Source organism: Apis florea, unplaced genomic scaffold (genome assembly GCF_048593485.1).
Source record: "Apis florea isolate Af1SG1 unplaced genomic scaffold, ASM4859348v1 contig_3772_pilon, whole genome shotgun sequence".
NCBI lineage: Eukaryota > Metazoa > Arthropoda > Insecta > Hymenoptera > Apidae > Apis > Apis florea.
Window position 1 is genome coordinate 695,058 of NW_028256845.1, and position 26,387 is coordinate 721,444.

A 26,387-nucleotide genomic window follows, 5' to 3' on the forward strand; every position below is an offset into this window, starting at 1 on the left:
TTTATAGTGAATGCAGAAACACGAAATTTATATAGTCATTACGTATCGTTACAACTATTACAAGTACGTTGGAATGTTAAAAGCGTGTACTGTATTAGACACCCAAAATGATTGTTTTAAGACGATGGTATACATATAAGAACATCTTTATATGTATATATATATATATATATATATGTCTTTTAATATAAATACTACGTATCACCAAAGATACGCGAGATATATATGTATAATAGAAATACTGTTAAGTATAAGTTAAGCGTACGATTCGGACCACGCTCATAATTAATTAAGCGTTTCTTCCCAACAAACTTTCTTTCTATTTTTCCAATTGTTACGTTTCACGTAGTTATATATCATTATATTTTTATATAACATATATTCATACTTATAATATACTTAATGATAATCAACATATAATTTTTATTTTTTCTTTTCATCAGGTAACGTTTCAGCTAACGAATCAAAAACATTTAATCGCTGTAGTACACGATGTATGAATCTAAAATATTTATTAATACGGCAGGTTCCTTAATCGAATTCTCTTAAATTAACATTAAATAGATCTAAGCTCTGGAATTTTCAAAATTATCAGTATATATGATATGATAAACTTTGGTCGGAAATGTTCACATTTTCATTTGATTTTTGTTTCTTCTTTCTCATTCATATAAATCAGACTTTGTTATTTTAATTTACACAGAATTTGATTTCTTCCTATTTTATTATTATATATTATTCTTCTTTCTATTCTTCAATGGCGTTCTATGCCCTAGCAAAAATGTGAAAAAAGAATTTAATAAATCAAGAATTGTATATTCTATTATTCAATGGTATATTGAAAGATATCAGATATGGTATATCTGTATAATACGTTTTATTATTTGCAAATGTTTATGCATTTATATCCATATTTGAATAAACATTATATGATATCACGTAATTTTCTTTTTGCATTTTTTGTTGCTGCTTATATATTCATAAATAATTACGACATTAATAACAATAACGCGACTATATGTATTTATCGAAGGAGAATCGTTTTCATTAGGCTTTTAATTTGTTTATGTAAACTATATAATATGCATGATGCATGCCTTGTACTTCTCTGAGGTCAGTTTTGTTGCATAGTACAAATTTAGGCCTAGGAAGTACATATATATATCTCATTTCTGCAGTGATTTCAGACTTTAATAAAAATCACATATTAAAACATCATTACTCATATTATTTATCTTTTTTTCATATTTTCTTTTTTCTATCAGTAATATTTTTATAGTTTAAATTAGTATCATTTGTCTTATCTTGAAATTATTTCAAAGAAATGATTTTAATTATTTCAAAGAAATAATTTCATGATATATTCTGTAACGAAAAGTTTTTATTGTTTGAAATATAATTATTTACTATCATGTATATTCATCATCGCGAATAGAATAATTATCTTTCTGATATTTAGGTACATTTAGCCGCCAGTAGAAATAAATGATTTATATAAATACAACATGTATGTGTATATAGTGTATATACGTATATAGTGTATACATGAAACGATTGTCTCCTTCTTCGTAGGCAAATTCTCTTTCACTTTAAAATATTTTTTCACTTAGTGCAACACTTTTAAATAAATAAATGAAATATTCTGTTATAATATCTTTTTGCCTAGATCAATCAATTGACGATTTGAAAAATTTAGAGAAAATTTGGTAATAACAAAATATTAACAGTTCACGAGGATTCAGGGATTCTTATAAATCGCTGGAATAGATAGCGACAATGCTTTTTTGCGATTTTTTTATTTGTTAGTGATTTTGAATATATCCATAAAAACGATTTCATATATGTAACATTACTGTTGTTCATATATACCATATACCGATTATTTATATTGTTGTCTGATTGTATCCTTCTTCTATAATCCGACAAAACAACAACAAAATGAAAAAGAAAGAAAAAGAAAAAAAAGAAATGTATTCATATTTTCAAAATGACAAAATGATCACGTTTCGTTTCTGAAAACAATACATGACGAATAAAACATCGATTGATAATTTTTTTTCTTTTTCTTTTTAATGCAATGTATGCCACATATCGATGGTTTTCCTTGGCGATTGAGTCATGTGAAGCCAATGTTCTCTTCCTTGACTTCCACTTCCTTCCACTCCACGAATGACTCCTGTGGCAGGACCAACGATACAGGAACCAACAATCACGTTTCCGCCGATAAACTCATTGCTTGAATCCATCACACATACCTTACAAAAGAATTATTTTAATAATTTTGTTAATTTTCGTTTATTATGCTTAATAATGCTTTCATATTTTTTTTATACATAATAAAAATATTTTTTATATAAATAGATTATATAAAGAGATTTTAATTTTTATAACTAGAAAATTTTTTAATCAAACTGATTAATATATGTAGAATTTTACAATTTGATTATTAAGTTTAATCTATTTAATCTGTCTAAATATATGATGACTTTTCTATTAATTACGATAATAAACTTTCATCTAATATATAATTTATAGTAATCATTGTTCATTTGTATATTTTAATATCGAAACTGAATTGTAGGAATAAAATAAATAAATAAAAAAATAGAAAAAATAGAAAGTTAAAATAATGAAATTTTTTTCATATGTATAGATATATAAATATTATTTAATTGTATTTATGTATTCTACAAATTTAAAAGATTTTATACTGAAATATAATTATACAAATGATCAAATTATCAATTAGAAATTTTTGTTTCATGATGATATGGATCGATTTTTTGATTTAAAATATTTGCAAACTACTGTAAATATTCATTTCATGTCAATATTTTATTCAAGGATATTTGTGAAATTCATTCACTGATATTCAGTTCTGTCGTTTTACTAAAGTTTGTCATTAATATCTTTTTCGTTTTTTAATTTAAAATAAATTTCTTTCATGATAAAATATTCGATGATCGCGATCGATATTCTATAATTCCACTATGCAAGCACGCGATTTCAATGTATCATGATATTCAATGTCAATTTTTAGCAACAAGAATACGTTTTGCTTTTTTTTATTAGCATGAAACTAAAATGAAAATGAAAAATTTAATGTCGTTACGATGCTGCAGAATTATATTTTTCATTCAATAAGATATATTTATGTATTATACTTGCAATCTTTATTTTTGAAATCATTATTTGGTAATATTGAGGTAAAATATTGAGGTTATAAAAAGTTTTAAAGATTTTCTTAAAATTTTTTCCTTCATTATTTTTTTTTACATAAATTTAATAATTTCATGAAATTTTAAAGATTTAATATTATGTTTAAAATTTCACTTAATAAATCTTGTTAGGAATTTATGGACAAATAAAAATTAACATTTCTATTAATCTTCAACTCCATGTGGAACTGGTTGCTTCAAAATTGTTACGGAGTTTTGTAGGCGATTCTTGCAAATCGATAACTTGTAATCGATAGAACTCGTTTACAGTCGACGAATTGCGTGTTCTCAAGTTGCGACATATATTATATCGCGTATCATAGAAATGACATCAGAAATTCTTTTTTTTATATATTCTATTTCAGAGATAGATTTATTGTATGATTTATTGTAGAAATAAGAAATTTTGAATTTGAAATATTTTGTTTTTTATATGGTTAAAAATCATATTTAAAAATAAATATTTATTTTACAATTTATAACTGTAATTATAATACAAATACAAATCAATTTTTTACAATTTTTTTAAAAAAATTTTTATTTTATTTGAATATTATTTATTAAAAAATAAATAATGTATTTACATAGTTATTGTACCTTTTGACATAACGTTTGAATAAAAAAAATATACTATACTGTACTATACTATACTGTATATCGCTAATTATTGAAGAATTTTAATTTTTTGAGCGTATATAATAACAAATGAAAGTATATTTGATTTTAATGTGATATTTATAATTTGATATTTTTAATTTCCTGAAAGATTTCTAACAAGTGGGAAAAAGTGAAAAAGAGGTGAGCTACATTCAACAATATAAAATTTGAAAATTAAATTTTTCTCATAGCAATGAAAATATTGATTTTTCTCTCTTGTTACTATATAATATGACTCATATGTTCATCTTTATAGAAATTTGTTATTCATTCGCAATTTACGAATCGTTAATTAATTTAAATAATATTTTAAAAACATAAAGCTGTTATAATTTGATTATATAAAAAACGAAGCTTTTATTTTAAATTCAATATTAACTATTTTGAAGTTAATTATATATGATACAAAGGTTATTTCTTAATGAGAGTGATTCATGTAAAAATTACGACCAATTGAATTTAATTTAATAATCAAATCCATGTAAAAAGAAATTTTATTATTTTATTAATTTCATTATTTTTTTCCTATTATTTTACTATTCCATTTATTTCAATTTAATAATTTGATTTGATTTCATATTTTGTCTTCCAATAGAATATAGAAAAATAACAAGTGTGAAAAGAAATATTATAGTTTTAAAACAAGTTCAAGTTAAATCACATTTCTCAATGAAAATCGATATTTGATTTTCTCGCATAAAACATTTTGACACACTTTTCATAATGACAATCGGTTTATTTATTATTATTTGGTATATGATATTATGATTGTTATAAAGAAAGAAAAAAAGTTATGTATTTACCTCGATAGCTGATGATGCGAGATAGTTGGCAGGAACATTAAAAGACATCGCCTCGTTCCAAACAGGGCTTGTCGTAGCTTTTCTTACAGCGGTTTTCTTTTTTTTTACCCTTTTTTCGCCGCAAAGAAGATTTACTTTCACGAATGAATCTAAGGTTTCTTTGTCCTGTGAAGTATAATTAAATTGTAAAACTTGTAATTAATATATTTATAAATGTTTTCTTTGTTATACAGAAAGATAAACATCAATTTTCATTTGGAAGAAAAACAAATAAATCAAAAGAAACAAAAATTATTAATTGGAATTATACGAAATTATAACGGTAGTGTAATGTAACCTTATGCTTTTTTCAATAGCCATACAAATCAAAATGAACTATTAAATGTAAATGGAAAAATTGAAAAACTGAAATGAATATTCTTTCTTCGATGATTATTAAAACATATGTACAGATAAATAAAATTGTGTAAATTGAAAATTGATTATCATTACCTGCGGTGGAAATAAATTTCTCGCTTTCAAAATTTGAACTGTTAATCGTTCGGCGCTTGGAAGATAAGAAAGGGATAATAGAACTTCTTGAATTTGTTCAGGTGGCTTTCGTTCGCGTTCAATCTCTCCCCAAACTTCTTCGGTAGAGGTAGGTGAATCCAATCGTAAAATATGTAGTGGTATCTTTACAGATCCCACTATATCGTTTCTAGAGAAACGATCGTAATCGAGCACCTATTAAATAAGAATAGTTTTATTTTTTTTAACATTGAAAAAATAATTATTTCTTTCTACGTTATAATTTAACAAATATTTATAATTCATATCGTAATAAATAATTAACAAGATGTTATTTTTTAAAATAATTCTTATTAAATAGTATCGAAAGTTTTCGTTGATAAGAAATCTTAATATTTATTTACATATTTATTCTATATTCGATAAGATCAAAAAATTATTTAATTAAATAAATAAAATAAAATAATCATTAAAAATTTCATTTTGAACAGAATCTCGTTTGTATAAAAGTATATAATAACAATTTTTATTAAGAAATAAAATAGAAGAATATAAATAAAATTAATTAAAAAATCAATCATTAAAAATCATTACACTTTGAATTTTGTTTATGAAAAGATACACAAAATGAAAGAGAGAAAAATTAACGATACAGTTAATAATGCTTGATTGCCTGTAAAACTAAAGTCCTGTCCTGAAGTTCGTCGTTACTGACAGGGAATTTGAATTGTTGATCGAAGAACGGATTCGACTCGTTACGGTATATCTGTGTTTGTCGTTTCCTCGAATCCACTTCAGGATTGAGCATCAGTTTCACGTAAGGATCGTTGAATCCTCCTTGATCACTTCCAGCCAGATCGTGCGCCTCGATCAGGTGTACATGCAAATCCGATCGATCGAAGTCATATTTGAATCGCAAATGCAGCCGGCCTAAACTCTTTCCATTTCTGAAATTACAATCAACACGATACATGTTAGTCGATTTTCTATTGATATTATAATGAACGTAACATTTAATGTTTCGAAAATAGAAAAGCTTTTATTTATATTTTAATTTTAATTATAAATTACATCGATGTAATTATATATAAAATGTATATAATAATATATATAATCAATTATATCATAATACAAATAATTTTACGAATAATATAACTTCTTTTATACAATAGAATTTCATTTATTTTTTCAATAATACAAAAAATTGGTTTACTATTGTATGAAATTACGTATCTTTCGTAATTTATATAAATGTTCTTTTCTCAATTGTAAGATTTATCGCATCATCATTTCAATAAAAATTATAAAAAATTTCATTTGATGAAAGAGTAATTTTAACAGATAAAATCAAATAGAATGTGAAATTGTATGTTTTTTTTCTTTTTCTATCTCGAATCGATAATGTTGTGTAATAATTACGCTAAATTAATCGGTTAATAATTACGTTAAATCAAACGGTTATTTTTGTTTAATCGTTGTGTACGTATATTTCATAATAAACACGAATTATGGTACGCATTGCTTAATTATATATATATTTTACATTTCAGTTAATAGACGAGGAAATACGAAATATATTCTTTTCTATTAATCGGAAGATTAATCGTCTGCGTGTCTCTGGTTTAAAAATCTGATCAAATAAAATGGATGGCTTTCGTATCCAATTACCATATATCCAGTAATTCAATCCTTTTAGATGCTATGCGTGTACAAGGAGGAAATGGATCGACATGTAGGTCATCGAATAATATCTCTTCGAAGTAAACCAAAGTTACGTTCGATCGAAAATAAAATATGTATTAAACATGAATGATAAATAATAAAACGTTAGAGAATCTATATTATCGTAACGAATAAAATATTACGATTGTGATCACGATTGTTTTCGATATTTTTTTGAAAAATGATTTCTCGAAAAATGTAATATCACGAGTTGACATAATATTAGCATATATGTGTTCCAGAAATTTTAAAATTTCTAGAGATAAAATAGAAAGTGTAAAATGGCAAATTAAATTGTTATTTATTATTATTGGATCAATACATGCTTTTAAAATTTTTATCAATTTGAAATAATTTTTATTTTATAAATATTCGATATAAGAATTGAGATAAAACAAAATATTGTTTTTTTCTGATATTCAAGAAATCGTGTCTGATTTCTTTCTTACACGATTTTATGTAAATTTTATTGACCGATAAAGTTAGTAAGACTATTTGAATATTCAATAGATTTTCTGATTGATATCCGTGACTCGTTACATTGAGATAAGGAAAGAAAGCAAATATTTAAAATAGTATAATACTTTCTTTCATATTGTAGGAATTGTGTTTGATCACGATCATAATGTATTAGTTGTGTATTTAAATTTGATTAACAATAAAGTTTTTCGAATTTAATTAAATATTTAAGAAATTTTATTATTAACGAATGATTCGTTGATTAAGATAAAAGAAAGAAACGAATATTTACGAGCAAAATATATATTAAATGAAAAAATATTGCAGGTACCCTCGAGCTTTGAGATAAATAGGGCCATCTCTTCGTTGGTAGAGGTCAGGTTGTATAGAACCCAATGGTGAAGCTGGAGGAGGTGGTCCACCGTCACTGTTACATAAAAAAAAGTATTACGTTCAAGAATTAAAGATTAAAAATAATCCGTGCGATAAACATTTTTTCGAATGAAAATATGAGAAATGAAAGGGAGTGAAAGGGAGAACAAAAATTTTCTCTTTATTCATCAGTTACTAAATAACTTTTTATGATTATATTTCATATGTTAAATGACATATGTTTTATAGAAATTAGAAATATTTATAGAAGTTAGGATATATTTAAGAATAAATATTTCTTAAGATTTATCTTTCATAGAGGATATTGCATCAAAAGTGGAAATTATTCTCTTCTCTAACATTCTCATTTTTACAGTATCCATTTGCAAAAAATATTTGCAAAATCAATTCTTAAAAATTTTACTCTCAAATATTAATAATAACGATTTTTATATGGATAACGAAATGATGAAGAATGCCTCACCTTCCGGCAATGCGTGATGGTGGAATAAGAAGGGGTGAAAGACTTCGGCCAGCTGATCTGGAAGCTCCGTGGGCAACGTTTATCGAGGAACCACCACAAGAAGAGCTCACACCTGTTGCCAAAGACGACAGAGAGCTCTGAGATGGTGATGCATTACTGCTCACAAGACTTCCGGAACAACTGGCTGGACTCCCACAGCGTGCATCTAGCGATGCAGTACGACCAGGTGATGGCGATCTGTGCGTTTAGGAATCGAGTGCAAGGTGCATTTCAATTTTTCTCTATTACATAACAAAATTAGAAATAATATAATAGTAAGTACGATGAATGATTTCCAATCAATGATTAATGAAATGTATCTTTAAATGATTGTTAATGTATCTATTAATTCCATCGTGATGAAATATGAAGGAAAAATAGGTATATTTTGGATTTGAAATATCTCGATAATCCATGTGATAACAAAATACGATTCATATCTTTCATTTAATATATTTTCGTCTGATATTTTTCCTTTTTATATTTTGTTATATTTTATTTTATGGTTTAACTGTATTTTATGATAATAAAGTTCGATTATTTTTCAAGAATTTGTAAAACTTTCGTAAGGATCACTTTGCCAAATTATAAGTTTAGTAAAGTTCCGTAATCTACCATGCCAGAGCAATTCCTGAGCAATTAACAAAACTTCATAAATGATTCGATGAAAGCTCGAATATTTATTTAATAAAGGAATTATTCTCTTCTATATTATACAGGATATTTATTTGCATCCATTAAAATAACTTTTTAAAAATAATAGATATAAAAAAAATAGAAGGTTTTTTAAAGACCTTATATATAATAATATAAAGTAAAAATTTTTCAGGATCATTCCAAGATCATCTTAAGATTATTTTAAAGTTGAATAGTTTAATGCGCAGGATTATATGATATGAATGAAATTAAAATTAAACATTTCCACGTCATTTTCAAATAGTTTTTAGTTTGTTAATTAAAATTTTGAACTTTTTTTTTACCTCGAACTTCTGCTCGGTGGATAAGACGAAGCAGCATGCAAGGGATCGGGACGATGATGATATCGTCCATCAGGTCCAAACGATCGAATCTGCGTCGTAGTGGTACTACGGTGGCTGGAAGATGGTCCAGATGGTCCAGATGATCCAGATGGTCCAGATGGTCCAGATGGTCCTTCTAACGAGCTCTGCGAGCTTACCGATGAATTCCTTGTGAACAATCGTCCTGTGCTTCCAGATCCACTGGTACCACCTGGATAGCTTCGACTTTGATGCGGCAAACTTCCTGTTTCGAATTAAAATTAATTTTATTGCCTCTATGAGAATTTTTTTATATCAAAACGCGAGATATTTCGTCCATAGATTCGAATAAAAATTAATCCGTGTTTCGATCATGGATGCAAAGAGGAGAATCAACATTCTTTCAACTTTTTCTTTTTACGTACATATTGAAAATTAAGAACATAAAAATATTTTTGCTATATCGTGAGATGCTTTACTGCAGAAATGATTAATTTTCCTAGAGTCCTCGAACGTTTTACGTTTCAATCTCGCTCTTGTTTCAACAAACAAAAGACTTTAATCTTTCATTCACGTACAATTGACATGCATACATTAATAACGAGTCTTCTTTCCATTTCATTTCTCACAAACTTCACGAATTCTATGGCCACGAAGAAATTAACTATCGGTTAAAGGAAAATGACCTAGAAAAAAAAAAGAAGGCGTTAATTAATCAACGTCACACGACAGCGAAAAAATTATCATCCCAATATAATCGACCATCCCAGAGATCGCCTCGTTACCAAGTTCGTTAATATCCCTCGTAAATTTCTATAATCCACTTTGCGCTAACCCGTTGCAATGCTGCCATTTTATATGGAACACTAACTCTAAGGCGTTGCACGATGGATTTTAGGGATTACAATTTCGATGTGAATAAAAGGGAATCGTTAAACCGTGCACGTTCCGGTCACAAGTTTGATACGAGGCGACGGGCAGGGATTACTTGGAGCGCGTATGAACTTCCGGTTTTCGTTTTAGAGCGTGACGTGGATGACAAGATCGCTCGAAGGGGGTGTCTTCATCGATCGGTACCTAATTTTGAAAGGAAAATAGATGTGATATGGTGAGATTATCGAGGATTAAGATGTTCGTGCCATAATGATTTTCTGACGAGTAAAAAAAAGATTAAGATGGATAAAAAATTTTACCTGATTCGACGACCACGGAGGAACATGGCTGCACCGCGTGCTGCTCCTTGGCGACGTTAAATTCCTGAAATAAAATTAGTCTGTTAGAAAGATTATTGGAAGAGATAGTTTATATTTTCTAATCTGATTAATCATTTTATATTCTGATCCTCTATAATTCAATTTCGTTTGTCTAGGAAAAAATTATATGATTTGATCAATAAGTATTCTGGAATGAGAAATACAAATTATAAATTATTATAAATAAATTTTTTTGATCACAAAGAGATAATACAACGATTAAGTATTATTATATATACGTATTAAATTCTAGAAAAATAAAATAGGAATGTAAAAAATAGGACTTAAAAAATATGGAGTGTACATAAGTGTACGATTTCAAAGTAAAATAATATTACAAAAAATTAATTTTTAGAATGAAAATTTTCTGGAATACGAATATCTATGAAATCAGAATTCAGAGATAGAAATTTTAATATCACGTAACAATTGTAATATTTCATATTTACAATTTTCACTGCATTGCTGATCAAAAGTTTGGAAACAATTTCTAGTTGCATAGCTACTGTTAATTTTGTTATAAATTCGAAATTAATTTTAAAAATATTAGTAATAATTTCTCTTCAATTAGATAAATTTCTAAACTAAAAATACTTTAAAATAACAGAAATACAAACTTGATTTTAAATTATAAATTATCAAATTCTAGTAATTCCAAACTTTACTCCATCCATGGTATCTTTCAATCTTTATCAACTAGAGAATATTTCTCTCAATTAATTATATCCTTTGCCCTCTTTCAACGAGAGTTAGAGTAGAAGCAAAAACAAACAACTCCGTTCAATGAGTTAGTAGAGCATTACGTTCCAAAAAAGGAATTTCGATTTCAAAGTTACACATTACACACAGTTATATACTTACTTGTCGTTCTGCAAAATAAATGCATATATACACATGCGTTTTACGATTTAGGTCAGCACGGTATAAAAGAAGAATATAGAAGGAGAAAAAGAGAAGAAAAATGAGATAGAAAAATACGAGAAAAAAAAGAGGCGAAAAAATAGTATTCAGAAAAAGCTTTTTGATTTAACGTAACATCATCGAAGAAACTGTTTTGAATTTTCAGTGAAATTTATTTAATTTTTAAAAAATTCGATGAATTTCTGATTTTGAAATCGATTCTTGGTCTAAATTCATTTATTTCTGGAATCTATAATTAAAAATTGTAATCAGCAAATGTGTGTTTAACCGGTCGAATATATCGATGGTAAAAAATCAAATTGGATCGATGAACCGTGTTTTACGAGTCGTTGAAATTATCCATAATGCTTGTGTTTTAAGATCCCTCCTATCTCCCCAAAAAAAAACTAAAATTAATCTTTCGACAATTACTTTATTTGTTCCATTTAGATTTATAAAAATTTTTAGAAGGTTTAAAGACACTAAATGTAAATGTATATTTATATATATTTATATATGCTTTGCTAGAGATTTAAAATTGCAAAGTTTTTTTTGTATTGGATATTTTAATTTTTATGGAATAAATTTTGCTTTTTCACTTGAAAGCTTTAGATGTTCCTTTATGGATAAATTTTTAAAGTTATTCAATATTAAATTCCTTGTAACAAAGTAAAAATAATGGGACTAATTGATCATTGACTATTTTATTTTATTTACTTTTAACACGAGAATGCTCTTAAACGAATATTTTCATAGTTATATAAATATTTACGGTGTATAAATATTATACGCAATTTCGCGTTGAAACCTGTGTACCAAATAAATATCGATACATTCAATCTTTTAAATTTGTCATCCGCAAATCTGTGTACACATGAAGCCAAACGAAATCGTATTTATAGTTGGAAGTTGAAAGAAATTACTGGAAAATTGCAATAGGACGAAATGACGAAAAATGTGTCTTGCGGAGATGCACTTGGAAGATGAAATTTGAAATATCCTGTGCAAACAACGTTATTCAAGCGTTAAAACCAATAAAATAGAGTAAATACATATATATATATATATTCTTCAAAACATTAACAAATAGATTACGCATGTTCATGCATTTATGGAAAAATTAAATGTATAAAAATATACAAAATGCATATGTATAATATGCAAAAAGATAGGAAATGTCATGATAGGTGAAACAAATTTTTATTTAAGTTTCATTTCTCTAATTGTGATTATACAAATTTTAAAAATTAAGAATCGACGAATTTAACCTATCCTGGTATTTATAGACTACAATTAATATCGTTTTAAAATAAGAAAAATATCACATCGTTTTATATCATATCGTGTTCCAGTTTCCATTGGAATTTGAATATATAATTTCACGCAGCTACGTGAAAGAAGTTTGACGATATTCTTTTTTATTCGTTGCTTTATGAATCCTTTTATTACTACTTTTTAATTTCCTTTGATATCGTGCGGCCAAAGAAAATGCATTTTAGTTATTTTGTTACGGATTCAATCCGAAAAATCCGTAAAAAAAATTGAAACAACAGAATCGGCCTGAATAGTCTAGAAAAATCGCAAAAATACGAGGATCCTAGTCACGAAAACTTTAAATATGTGGATAATAAAGAATTCTTTCACAATTGACGATCTGAATAAATAAATTTTTTTCGATATTTGTAAAAACAAATAAATTTATTTTTATTTCTCATTAATCATCTTTATTTTAAACGACGATTGAATTAAAAACAGATCTCCAGATCTCCTATTTTTATCAAAAACAAAATTTATCAAACTTTATCAGACTCATTAATTAATTTTTGAAACCAGATTTAGATCTAATCTTTGTTAAAACTTAATAAAACCTCTTACTCTCACCTCTTCTTTTAAGTAACTTCTGAAAAAAAGTTATCAAAGAATAAATGTCACTCCGTTAATTAATGTCCCTTATCTGACATTTCAGAAAACATCGTACATCATTTCTGTAAATTATCACGCTATATTTCTTCTAATCTTCAATTTATAACTTCTATCGAATATATCGTGATCGTAGAATATGGAATTTTTTTCAGGTCAGGAATTTCATACAAATGAAATAAAAGATTTAATTTTCATCATTTCATCATTATTGTATATATATTAGGCAAATGTCTTTTTTTTTCATAAGAAAACGTTTGTGAAAAAATTAAATAGAAATTAGATTATATTATATTAATGGTTAAACGTTTGAAATATATGCATGTTGCATAGAATTCAAGAAATTTAAGAAATGTAAAAATATAAAAAATGATAAAATTCGTACAAGCTATGAATACCACGTGGAAATTAAATTACACGTGGCAAGAATGTGTTTTATGCATGTGAGCTCTTTTAAATGATGATATTATTGAAAAAAAATCATGAGTGAAGAATCGTTCTTCAAAAGATGAAAAACTGTATGTAAGGTGAGAATTTTCTTCAAAGAGACTATTTAATATTTAATTTTCTAATTCTTACGAATTCTTATTCTACTTTATATTTATTAACATTATAAATAAATAGAAATTTTCCTGCTTATAAAAAGAAAGAATTCTAATTGATCATAATTTTTAATATTATAATATAAAATTTTGAAACTAATAATCGCTATCGCGAAATGATAAAAATGAAATTTTAAAAAATATATATCATAAAAAATATATGATTTCCACAAGCTAATATATATTTTTAATTTATATTTTTTTTATAATATATTTTCCAATAATTTAATAATAAGATTAAAAAAATAAAAAAGAATTATTCTTAAATTTTAATGAAATTACATATTAAAATATGTATTTCCATTCCTATTATCTACCTGTTCACCATTTCTACTATTTTCTCCGCCATTTAACCTTGCTCCACATTCTGGGAAAAAATGCATTGCCAATTAAAAATCGTGACCTATGAAGAATGGCGTTGATTTATTGATTTGTTAATTAAGCTATTTCCTCGCTTTGAAATTCTGTTAAAAAATGCCACACTGATGGTCACAATGAGACGATTGTTATATCGAATCACATAGGAATTTGAAAAATTTTCTCAAAATCGAAAATTTTCTCGAGAACGCGAAATCAATCAATGTTTTAATTGAAAGTGAACAAGTGTTCCGTAAAGTTCTTTATGCTCTGAGTAAATTTTTTGTTTCTTAAAAAAAAATTTTAATTAACAATCTAAAAAAGTGTAACAAAAAATTATTCAATTAAGAGATTAAAATACAAATTTTTTATATCGTTATTATCTTGTTCTTGTTTTTGAGCAAGCTGATTATGTGAGAGCAAGATTTTAATAGAATTTTAAAATAATAAATGAAACGTTTTAAAACAAGGAAAGAAAATTGTTATTAAGTTATTTTCTTTATTGTGAATAATCTGATGAATTTTGAGCTTTTAGTGATAAAAAGTATTACTAAATGTACATGAAAATTAAAATTAATTTGCATATATAAATAATTTTTAAATGAATTAAATATCATTTTTGCAAATATAATATTTTACACGTAAATACGAAGCTAAAAATTATGCCGTACAGGAAGTTTCAAATTTTCTTATTGCATGATTTGAACTTGATTATTTCACAAAAATGATCTTTGATATTCCATCGAAAATGATAATATAAAATTAGACATTCGGATTTTAATTAATAATATCAAATTTCGATAAAAATGATCGAGAATGATTAACAAACTTTTCAATAACGCATCGTGTATTTTTATTCTCAATTTTCTTCAAATTAATTGACTGCCTTTAAAAATTCTATCGACTCTTCTTTGATACATTTCTTATAAAATATCGAAAATTTTACAAAAATCTTGATTGATCTATCAATATTACAATCAGAATATAAAAGGCGGTAGAGTGATATGCAATGGAATATATTATGAATTCATCCATGGTAATGGTTCTTATGATTTGAATCGATATTACATCAGAAAAATTATTCACGAAGATAGATTTTCCTCTCTTCAGATTGTTTCTAAAATGAATTTTTCGATCTACATTATTTGTCTGATAACGTAGATACAGCATCTATTGATCTATACTACTTGTTCGACTTATTTATACGACGTCTATTCAATTTAGATCCATTTGACTAATAATAATTATACTGTTCATTATTTGTCTAACTATAGATAATAACTCTGTCTAATCTATGATACTTATATATATATATCTAATATACATTTTCATTTCATCTATTTTATTTGCACATAATTGCAGTATGAATCTAAATAATACACTCGATCATGAAAATCATTTGTTCCATTTATTTCATGACTATATATTCGTAACATTAAGAATGAAGTACGTAATTTTTCTGACTTCTTAATACGCATTTATTTTATGTATTTCATTTGTTCGAATATATAATACATTTCCATCAATTCCATAATGAAAACTTGTAACGTAAAAACTTTTTATAAACTTATTCTCGTATTGTATTCCAGATTGTATTCCGTTTCGACGAATTTATTAAACAGTGTTTGCGTTTATTCGGTAAAAATATTTCCAGTTACTTGATCGAAATCTATTAAAGATTAATTAACGAACACTCTGAGATGAAAACTTTCTACTTATTTTTCACATTTCAATGACTATGTATGACTAAGACAATTTTATTCCACTTTTTTGATTACAAACGAAGATTCTACTTTTCCGTATCCTTCTTATTCCATTTGTCTGATTATAACTATCTTAGTGACTTATCTTATTCTACTTGTTTATCCACGGCTGATATTTGTCTATTATTTCCTTTTGTATGAATTTTATACTCTCCCTTGCAAAACATACATTCTTATTTTTAAAATTAATAATTTTTACTTTTAATTAATTCAAAGATTGATTTTGGGTTATTTTTTTTTTTTATTTTTATTCTTTATTAGTGTTCATTAGAGCAGTTAATATATAAGTATGGCATCAATATAGAGAGTATATCGCACTACGTGTAAATTCAAGAGAGAATTACTTGAATATTTCGCTTTGATTAAATTCTGTTCTTGGATCGCGTTATTAACCAAGAGACCGACGAGACTAAGATTAAAGAGATTTTATTTACAGAATGAATGTCATGGAAACTATATGGTAGCGATATTGTAGAATATTATAAAGGCAATTAAAATTATTATTTACATATAAGGATGCAATATGTCAAAAACGTTTCCTTCTTTAATATGTAATTTTATTTTATATCATTTTATGAAGTTTAATTTATATTTAATTCGTATTAAATTTATATTCAATGCATAATAATTCACATTTAATTGATCTCTGTCAAACAAATCATAACAAACCAATTCAAATATTTTCATACGAATATAAATACAGTTTATTAAAATTAATTGCAAATATTATTATACATTTACAAATATCATCTCTCGTTGCAATTTCTATAAAAATTAGGTATAATTATTTAATCATGTTCGATCAAAATTTAATTTTTCAAAAATTTCATTCTCAAATAATAAAAAAAATTTTTTTAAATAACGAATACTATTTCAGACATCGCCTATTGGTGTCTAAGAATTCAACAGAGAAATTAGAATATTAAGAATATTTAGAATACAACATATTGCAATAGAAGGAAATAAAAAGTTTCTCCTATTAACAATGATTCGAGTCAAGATCGAGAAAAAAATATGAATTCGTTCAAAGATGCTTATTACGTTTTAATTTTTGCAATAGAAGAATCATCACATTTATATTTCAATCTCAACCGAGAATAAAAGCGAGATTAACGTAAATTTTAACTTGAATAGAATAGTTATATATATCATCTTTATTGGTTTTTACAAAATTTTTCCTATAAATTAAGTTATGGATTATAATTCTTGATTTACATACATGGAAATATTGGATATGAGAATACTCTTGTTTATATATATGTAATAATTTATTGGAAAATTTAACAGATAATAATAAAATAAGAGAGATCATAATAAATTTAAGATAAAAATGATTCTAGCAATTCTTCTTGATCTCTGTTCTTTTTTACAAATAAAGTTAAATACCAAAATTTTGTTATTTGTCGTGATAACTTGAAAATAAACTTTGCATTTTGAGAACAATATTAAGATATAATCGTATATTTGGAGATGACGTGTTCATGCTTAGAAATGCAATGTCGAAAATTGATGGGAATGGTTTTTGTTCGTGAATGAAATAATAGGAAACTATGAATACCGACCGTGACTCAAACAATGAAGATTTATTTTATACTTTTGAAAACATTATTTCTACTCCAGCAAGAAATACATCGATCTAGAGAAAAATAAGATTAAAAAAAAGTAATAACTCTTTTATCTGGATAATTTATATTCACAAAAATTTGAGAGGAAAAGAATATTAAATAGAGAAGTTGAGAATTGTGGGAAGATAATAAACTTGAGTTTATTTTGCCAATTAAGAAACAATTCGTTTCAACTAAACCGAGGAAATAAAACGGTTGAATGCCGTTTTCACTTGAACTTATATCATTGAATATTAAAAACAAAGAAAATATATTTCCCTCGAAAATTACAACAATGAAATTATTGTTTTCATGTTGTTTTCATTATAAAGTTTTTTAAATTTTGAAAAAAATCGTTTAATATAATCTGTGATTTTTTAATTCCTTAAAAACATTCTTACAATATTAAGAACTAATTACAAGAAGTAAATATATTTACTAATACAAGAACGAGATTGAGACATCAAAGTTTGAGGATTATAACAGAGTTAATCAAAAGAAAAATAGAGGAAATGTAAAAGAATTCGTTTTAAATTATTAAATTTATTAATCAAAATTTAATTCTTATGAATAAAGTAAGATAATAACAAAAAAATTGGTCTTTAAAATTCATCAAAGATCTTATTATTTTTTAAAAACAGTTTCTTAATATCTATGTGCATAAGACACACTAATTATTATTTCCAGTGTGTGAAAAAGCAACAACAGCCGTGAAGCAGGTTCGAAAGAGCATTCTTGAGCACTCTACATAGAAAGTAAGAGGTTCTTCCGCCAAGAAAATACGATAAGAGCTCGAGACGACTGGAATTGTTTCATGCTCGGCTTATGGCGAAGCTCGCCATTTTCCTGTGTCGTCACCCACGATAAATTTTAATGTTTGCTTAAACGTTCTATGTGGAACGACTTTTGTTTCATCTCTTTTGGGAGAAATTTAAACTTTTTGATAACTTTTTGATAACTTATTATATCAAACGTGGATGATTTATTTAGGTTTTTTTTATTTTCGTTTTTCTTGAAATGAAAATAAAAAGAAAAATTGATCTGTAAGAATATTATTTATCATTCTTAACTTCTTCGCGAATTTCTTTTTAAAAATAATTCATTGTTGGAACAATGTCACATCCTTAAATGGATTTTGTCCACCGATGGAAAGAGATTAATAATCATAAAAATGTTGATCATCTATTATAAAATCGAAATCAACCACACAAACTATCGAATTGTCTTCATTCATCTCGTATGGAATTGTAGACATATTCTATTTCCAATCATGACTCGATCATGACGTAATACAATTACACGACCGCCTCTACCATGAATATTCTCTAATTATTACTTAGTACGTATTTTTCAAACGAAGAATAATACTTTTAAATGCTATTCCAATGCTACGTGTAACAGGTATTGCGAATATCTCGTGCCTCCGTTTATTAAAAACGCGAATAATATGATTTCTCGTCGGAATAACAACAACGGAAACCGATTAGTTTCGAGGTGCATTCCGTTTTAATCGCGTTTCAATTGCGGATCTCATTCGCAGAATGCTCGACGAACGAAAGAAAAAAAATTTGCTCCGATTTTAATTACAATTAGTCAGGTTGAAGTATGCCTTTTAATTAACATCGCTCTTCGTGAATTCCAGAAATTGTTCGTCTATATTATATTCAAGTCTTTCAAGTTTCATACAGGTTGCCGGATATTTTAACCGTAAATGTACCGGATATGTTAACGTTGTTTGAGTTATTCAAATTCGTTACAATTAAAAGAGAGATAGATAGAGAGAGAGAGAGAGAGAGTTGTATATTCTGGTCGTTGAATTGAACAATGAAGTTTTATTTTTCTTTCTTTTACAATATTGTAAAATTAAACATTATTCTTGGCTAAAAGAAATATAAAATTTAAAATGGTTTAATGATCATTGGGTTACACTAAAATTGCATGTAACTTCATCTTCTTCAATCTCAATTTTATTGTAATTTTCCATAAAAGTGGAAATGAATGGGATTATTTAAAGCAAAATTAAAAATTAATTGAAAATTTCGTTGAAAATTAATAATTTTAATCTTGTGATCAGGCAAGTTATGATCAGATAAGTAGTATAGACGCATTATCGTCAAACAAGGGATCGTTATGGTCGAGTGATATAGGATGATTATAGTCGGACAAGTAGAACTAATCTAATTTTGCTAAGTTTACTATCGATATTCGCTCCATCTTTTTTTAATTTTATTAAACAAACGAAAAATGTTTAAAATTTTGATTGAATTTCCTAATTATAATTTTATTATCTGAACATAATTCGATTATTGAGTTTTTTTGAGAAGATGGGATGTACATAAGATAAGAACGAATTATATTGGAAGGATTAATGTTGGCTACAAATCTTCTTATAAAATTAAAATAGTATCATTAGAGAAACAGTTTCAAATTTATTTTAAAATATTTTCTCTATAAAAAAATCTCGAAAAAGTAAAATATATCTATATTCTTGAAACCAAAAAGTATGAGCTTGAAATAAATCTAATAATTGCATACACAAGCAATCTATTAGTTATGTGCCTATGTCTCTTAAATATACACATATATATACAAGAGATGCAATGTATATAGAATATATTGTGTATCGAAGAGCATTGGTGGAGAATGCAATTTACATCATTATATCGCGAAACGTATCACTATTTAGCTGAAAGCTTCTGTTCTATTGTAGACATAGGCTCTAGTGCCTATTAGCAGTTATAATGACTGTCGAGTAGGGTTGTTTCAACCCTATTATCAACATTTCTTTTTTCTCCCACTTTTAATCATCAAATGAAATTATACTCAATCAAGAAAGTCGTATGAATGTTCTTACAAGATTAAAAATAAAGGTACTATCGTGGTGTTCGAACGAGTTTAAGATTGTTTTATGAGATTGCGTTGAGAAAATGAGGAGGAAAATGGAACGAAGAGATGGAACTTGATTTTCTCAAAATATTCATATGTAGACTTTATGTTTTCATTAATAAATTGACAATATTGGATTGACATTTTGAAAAATGAATTGAGAGACTTCTTTGACTTCGAAAGCAATTATTAGATGAGTCATAAGTAATTTTTATTACTAATATTTTTGGAATTTTTAAAAATGGTTTGTACGATTCTTATGGATATTTTTGAGATTTTTTCGTTTGAGAACGAAGTATATAATTTTTATGATTAATTAAAAAAATGGAATTGAGAAAAAGAAAGTTAATTTATTAGATTTTTAATGCTCAATATGCAAGTAGATTGTTATAATTTTGACGAAACATAATTAACAAATTATGATTTAAATTTGTCGTGAATTTTAATTTCGTATTTTAATAAGCATATAATCAAAGTTTCAAATAATTCAAAAGATTTAACGTGATGAGCATATAAAATCAAAGACGAGAGAGTATTTAGATTCTTTAGGTATAAGATATTATACACGTGTATTACAAAGGAAATAGAGAAGCTACAGATGCTTTGAGTACAAAACAATAGGAACAATCTGAACAATCTAAGCTTAAAAATAAATCATAAACACTTTACAATCAGAATAGTAAGAATGTACTTTCAAATAACTCAGATATATCGTATCAAAATATCGTAATCGTTTTATCTAGAAGACAAAAAAACAATTAAAGAAAAAAACAATCGTATCTTCAGCAACAACAATAACTTACAAATTTTTTCATAAACCAACCAATCCTTTGATATTTCTTCTAAACGGTTACCAATCATTCGGTGCTACGATTTACTCAAAAACGAATTCCCTTCGTGTCAAATTTTCTTCGAATAATCGATCGAAAAAAAAAAAAAAAATAAGAACTCGTCCAATCGTCCAAACATTCAAACGGGTGAATTATTAATTTCTACGGCACAATGATGTTCGAAACGATCTCTGAATAGTGCAAAACGCGAAAATCACGTGACTCTTTAATTACACACGGTCGAATCGTTTCTTACTAATTAATCGAGGACGTCGCTTAAATATTGTACAATAATGCGGCCCGTTAATATTGTTAAAGTGAATCCAGGGCAGAGGGCGGGCAAGTAATTAAATTTGGGATCAACGACCGGTCGGCCGGTGGCATCGAGTGCAACACCACCGCTGCCCTAGGCCTACAATGGCAATGACGCTTTCACCACGCCTAATTGAAAGTGGCAATACATTTCGCGTGTGTAATAATTGGGAATTACGTTGTGTCGATGCTGCCTCGAGAAGAGGTAGCCTAAATTTGAGACCCTAGAGACAGAGTGGCCGATCTATCCTTCCCCGATATCGGCCTAATTTTGCGACAGGAGAACGGTCAATGGTCTCGCGTTTCACCATCGGAAGGTTGTAATAGAATGACGTGAAGTGGCAAACTGTTGCGTGAAACAAGATCGATTGATCGATTTTCGAGGGTAGTTCTCGGACGATTGATGATCCAAAGAGAGGGCGTTGACAAGTTGAAATTGGCGGGATAAATTAGCGATAAGTTGCCGATAGGGAGGTTCGAAGAGGTAGTAAAGGTATAACTTGCGATTTTTCCCCTCGAAGATAATTCTTTATCATTTGATTCTATCTTATATTCGAATTTACTCAGAGTGGTGAAAGATTATTCGCGTAAGATCATCTTTGAAAGATTAATATAATTATTTTCAAAATACCAATAATTTATATCCGATATAATTTGGAAATATTAATCGAATATACAATTTTTTCAATCAATTAAAATTCATTAAATAAGAATCATTAAAAAAAAGATTTCAAATCATTTTAATCCTAGGAGAACGATATCGTGACACAAATGGCAAGGATATACTTATACCAGTCCAATTAGGTATCGTTGAAATTACCGAATTAGCGGTATGCATGTTTTAGTTAATTATAATCTTGCGGGTTGAGATTAGGTGTGGACAGCATATGCAAATGTACTCCGTGTATTCGAATTAGTTGTTTGCTTATACCGGGCAAACAAGTATGACGATTCACAATGTTAAAAGTACGAAACACGTATCGCCAAGAATATTAATGAAGTTGCGATCGATATCGTATGATGCGTACATTTTCCTGGAAAATGTGGTTTAATCAAAGATGCGCTTGACAACCTGATTTAAATGAAACGAATGAAAGAAAGGAGAGGAAAAAAAAAATACATAACAACAATTTTCAATGTAAATTTGAATTTCAAAAGAATCGCAGGATATTTCTTTTTTCATTTATGCATTTTCAAAATTTTCATTTTAGCTTTTATCAACATGTTAATTTTTAGGCAAATTTTGTGTATCTTCTTTATAAAGTACAATATTATCGGTTATTGTAATATACGTTTTATGTGATATGTGCATTATTAAAGAATAAAATTGTTAAAACGTTTTGCTTTTAACATCTATATTTAACATTCTATATTGTTATCGTATCGTTGAAAGAATTGAAATATAAATTATAAATATTTATTTGATCGAAATATTATTCGTAATATCGCTGATACATCAATTTTTGAAATAATTTTGAAATTAATAAGAATATTTCAAAATGAAATAAATTAATTTTTCTGCTGTGAAGGATAATTTTTATATCGATTGATAATTTGTTGAAAGCTTATATGTATGTAATGGCTTCAATTTTTTATATTCTAAATATAATAAAGATGTAAAATTAATTGTAATAGAGATATACTATACAATAATAAAAGTTAATTAAAAATAATTTAACGAAGAAGCTTTGATTTATTAGGTTTTGATATTAAGTAACCGAAAATACTTTCAACTGTGAAATAAAAGTGAACAAATAGAAAATATCTGAAATAGTATTAATCTTGACCTAAAATATCTAATGAAAGGGTATAAAGATAATCAATGGAATAACACGTAATACCTTGGCTATCGTTCAACGATAATAATACGATTATCTGTTCAATTATTACTAAATGAACATGTAAATCGGATTCACATCAACTCGTATTATGGTTTATATATCCATAGATTACATGTACATGTACTCCAATTTAGATTGTTCAGATATGGAAAACTATGTTCATGTAAATAGTAATTTTGGCTTTATATACTTGTATGCTTCGAATCATAAGCGAAGAATATTAAAAAAAATCTTTGGAATTTATAAAATTAGAGATACTCGATCGTCTTGAGGAAGAAAACTCTCGAAAATAGATCTCGTGATAAGAGAGAGAAAAAAAAAAGGAAACGAAAGAAATTGATCTACCAAATTGCAGGTACGAAATTTCAACTCTTTTCACTTTCCGAACGATTTCTCTAGCAATTGAACTACCAGGCATAAATAATCCATTCGTGTGTTCCAGTTTGACAACGATTTGAAATCGATCTGTTCGTTGAATATTTTAGCATGTCTTTTCAATATTATATGGGAAATTTTATTTCGTGACGAATTTAATAAAATATTTTCCTGAATTTCTTTAGTTATTAATCACGTAATATTTCTTTTCGTGAAATAGCAAAAAAAAAATAAATAAATAAATAAATATAATATTACTTCTGAAAAAATTCCATTATCGATATATCTTGAATCATTTCTTATTATGAAAGATGAGGAGAAATTAAATTCCATTAACATAAAACAATACAAGATATTTCGTTCGTAAAAATGTAAATGTCATCCTTTTGAATAAATTTTGCCCCCGGTAACGGAGAAATCCGTCGACTCGTTTAATATTTACCGTGTCAAACAATGTTCGACGCATAAAATCCTATCAAAATGGCGGTATCATATTCTCAGTTCTGGGACACGCGAGACCTTGGAAAGATTAATTGTCACGACAAAAGGAAAAATGATACTTTAACAGGTCACAAGGGAGACCCTTTTGAAATTGTATCTAAATACGCCAAAATTAACACTTCCCTTGATTAAACAATATATGAGTATAACGTTTTAGAAACAATATTGTTTATATTTAACGCTTTCGTCGTTCGTACATTGATTCTTTTAAAAAAATTTGTAAAATATATATATTTACCTTTTTCGAGATACAAAATACGTATAACGAATTTTTACGTTAGAAACTTTTAGAGCTTCGTTCGTGATATTGCTATGCACTGCTATGTTTTGTTTTCAAAAACTTGAATGAGAAAAATTCGACCATTTGATGAATTCCAACTCTGTATCATGATTACTCGTTTACTTTTTTCTCGTTTATTGATATACAAATGGAACTCTTAGCGGAAAAAAATATTAAATTTTAATTCAACCGATATAAAAAACTGATACAATTTAAACAGCCTACGTTCCTAAAAAAAATCGAGAAAAATTTTTCTTATTAAGCGTAATCGTTATCTAATATTCGTTAATGTCTCGTGGGCGTCGATCAGAATTCGAGGGGTAATCGTAATTTCTCGTTCCGTTTCCGTGACCTTGGAGAAACTAGCCGCAAGCCTGATCCACCCACCAGATCCGACTATATCTAATTCAAATTGTAATGCGTCCGCTTAATAATTTGATTATGAAGATTAGGAAGTGACGTGCTAATCGAGCAATCTGATGGTTGAGGTCACTCGAAACGCGTTTTCACTGGATTTGGTTCGAGCGCCAGGGGAACTTCTCGACTTGCCCGACAGAAATAGAATTAATTGTCCAGAGTTATTGGGATCAAGATTTAATTTCAAGAGGGAAAATGTAGAAGAGAGTGGATGGACATTTCGGATGGATGATACGTAGGATGATAGCTGTTGATTTGGATGTTATATTTCTCGCGTAAATGTGAACGTGAAATTTTTGAAATTATCAATACGACGATAGTTTAAAAATTGGCAAAATTTGAAATATCATAAAAGATTTTTTTTTTAATTAGAAATAATGATATTTCTAAATAAAATTTCAATCGTTAAAATAAAATTTTCAATTGTTTGAACAGATTAAATTGGGAAATTAAAAATTGGGATACTTCGAGATAAAAATATATATTATCATTCGGTTCATTATTGTCTAATAATTTATCAACTTGTAATATCTATCATTTTATGGAATATACGCGTATTCCGTTTCCAATCATCGAAATCTCGATTTTCAAGCAAACAATATTCCCAACTTTTGCTATAAAATATTACGTTATCCTATTGTTTCGAATACATCGTGCATTATTGTGCGATTGCATGAATTAAACAACTGAACTTTTAGTTTCCTGTATTCCCTTCTCGAGAAACTAAAAAATCTCGCGAATCAACGATGTCGACAGATTTTATATACGTTGCATTCAAGCTGATATGTTTTGATTTGACGATAAAGCGAATTCGGAGAATCACAGGTGTCGTGATTGACGTCAATGGGGAACATTTATCACGTACATCTATCTTGTTCATTGATGGAAATGTAAAAAAAAAAAAAAAAAAAAAAAAGAGAGTTATCAAAAAAGGGAATGAAAAAAATTTATTTCCTATGGGTATAAAAAACTGAACAATCGACGTAGAAACCATGAGAAAGTCAATTATCACAAACGTATCACAAGGTTGTGTATTCTTCGTCGTTCAAGGTCTTTCCTTTATCACAAGTTTCAATATACCTCCTATTCTTCCACCTTTTCTGCTACTTTCTCTCCAAATACCTTTTTCTCTTATAATCGTATTTTTTCTCAAACTCTCTTTTCCTTTTGTAAACCTTCCTCGCCAATCAAAAATTATTAATCTAGAAAATAATTTTTATCAATTTCCCTTTACTACTTGAAACAAAAATTTAAGAATAAAATTTAGGAATATTAGACGTATTT

The 26,387-nt window shown here is 27.0% G+C and overlaps 1 protein-coding gene and 1 long non-coding RNA gene across 6 annotated transcripts in view; one reads left to right on the forward strand and one right to left on the reverse strand.

Annotated features, from left to right (window-relative positions):
• Positions 1–1,946: 1,946 nt before the first annotated feature.
• Sytbeta (Synaptotagmin beta) overlaps positions 1,947–26,387 on the reverse strand; it is a 119,788-nt gene continuing 95,347 nt past the window's right edge. For 3 of the 5 annotated variants that reach the window (XM_086915300.1, XM_086915301.1, XM_012495712.3), the window contains 8 exons: positions 10,456–10,519; positions 9,245–9,527; positions 8,226–8,462; positions 7,701–7,796; positions 5,862–6,135; positions 5,171–5,404; positions 4,679–4,843; positions 1,947–2,255 (listed from right to left, as the gene is read on the reverse strand). In XM_086915300.1, coding sequence (XP_086771426.1) covers positions 2,070–2,255; positions 4,679–4,843; positions 5,171–5,404; positions 5,862–6,135; positions 7,701–7,796; positions 8,226–8,462; positions 9,245–9,527; positions 10,456–10,519 — 1,539 coding nt within the window. In that variant the 3' untranslated portion in view covers positions 1,947–2,069. The remainder of the gene's footprint in view (positions 2,256–4,678; positions 4,844–5,170; positions 5,405–5,861; positions 6,136–7,700; positions 7,797–8,225; positions 8,463–9,244; positions 9,528–10,455; positions 10,520–26,387) is intronic. The other 2 variants (XM_086915302.1, XM_086915303.1) reach the window with 2 other exon arrangements.
• LOC147656418 (uncharacterized) lies at positions 3,881–7,248 on the forward strand. Its single transcript, XR_015294472.1, has 4 exons — positions 3,881–4,016; positions 5,035–5,318; positions 5,680–6,161; positions 6,739–7,248. It is a non-coding gene; the product is annotated as an uncharacterized LOC147656418 (long non-coding RNA).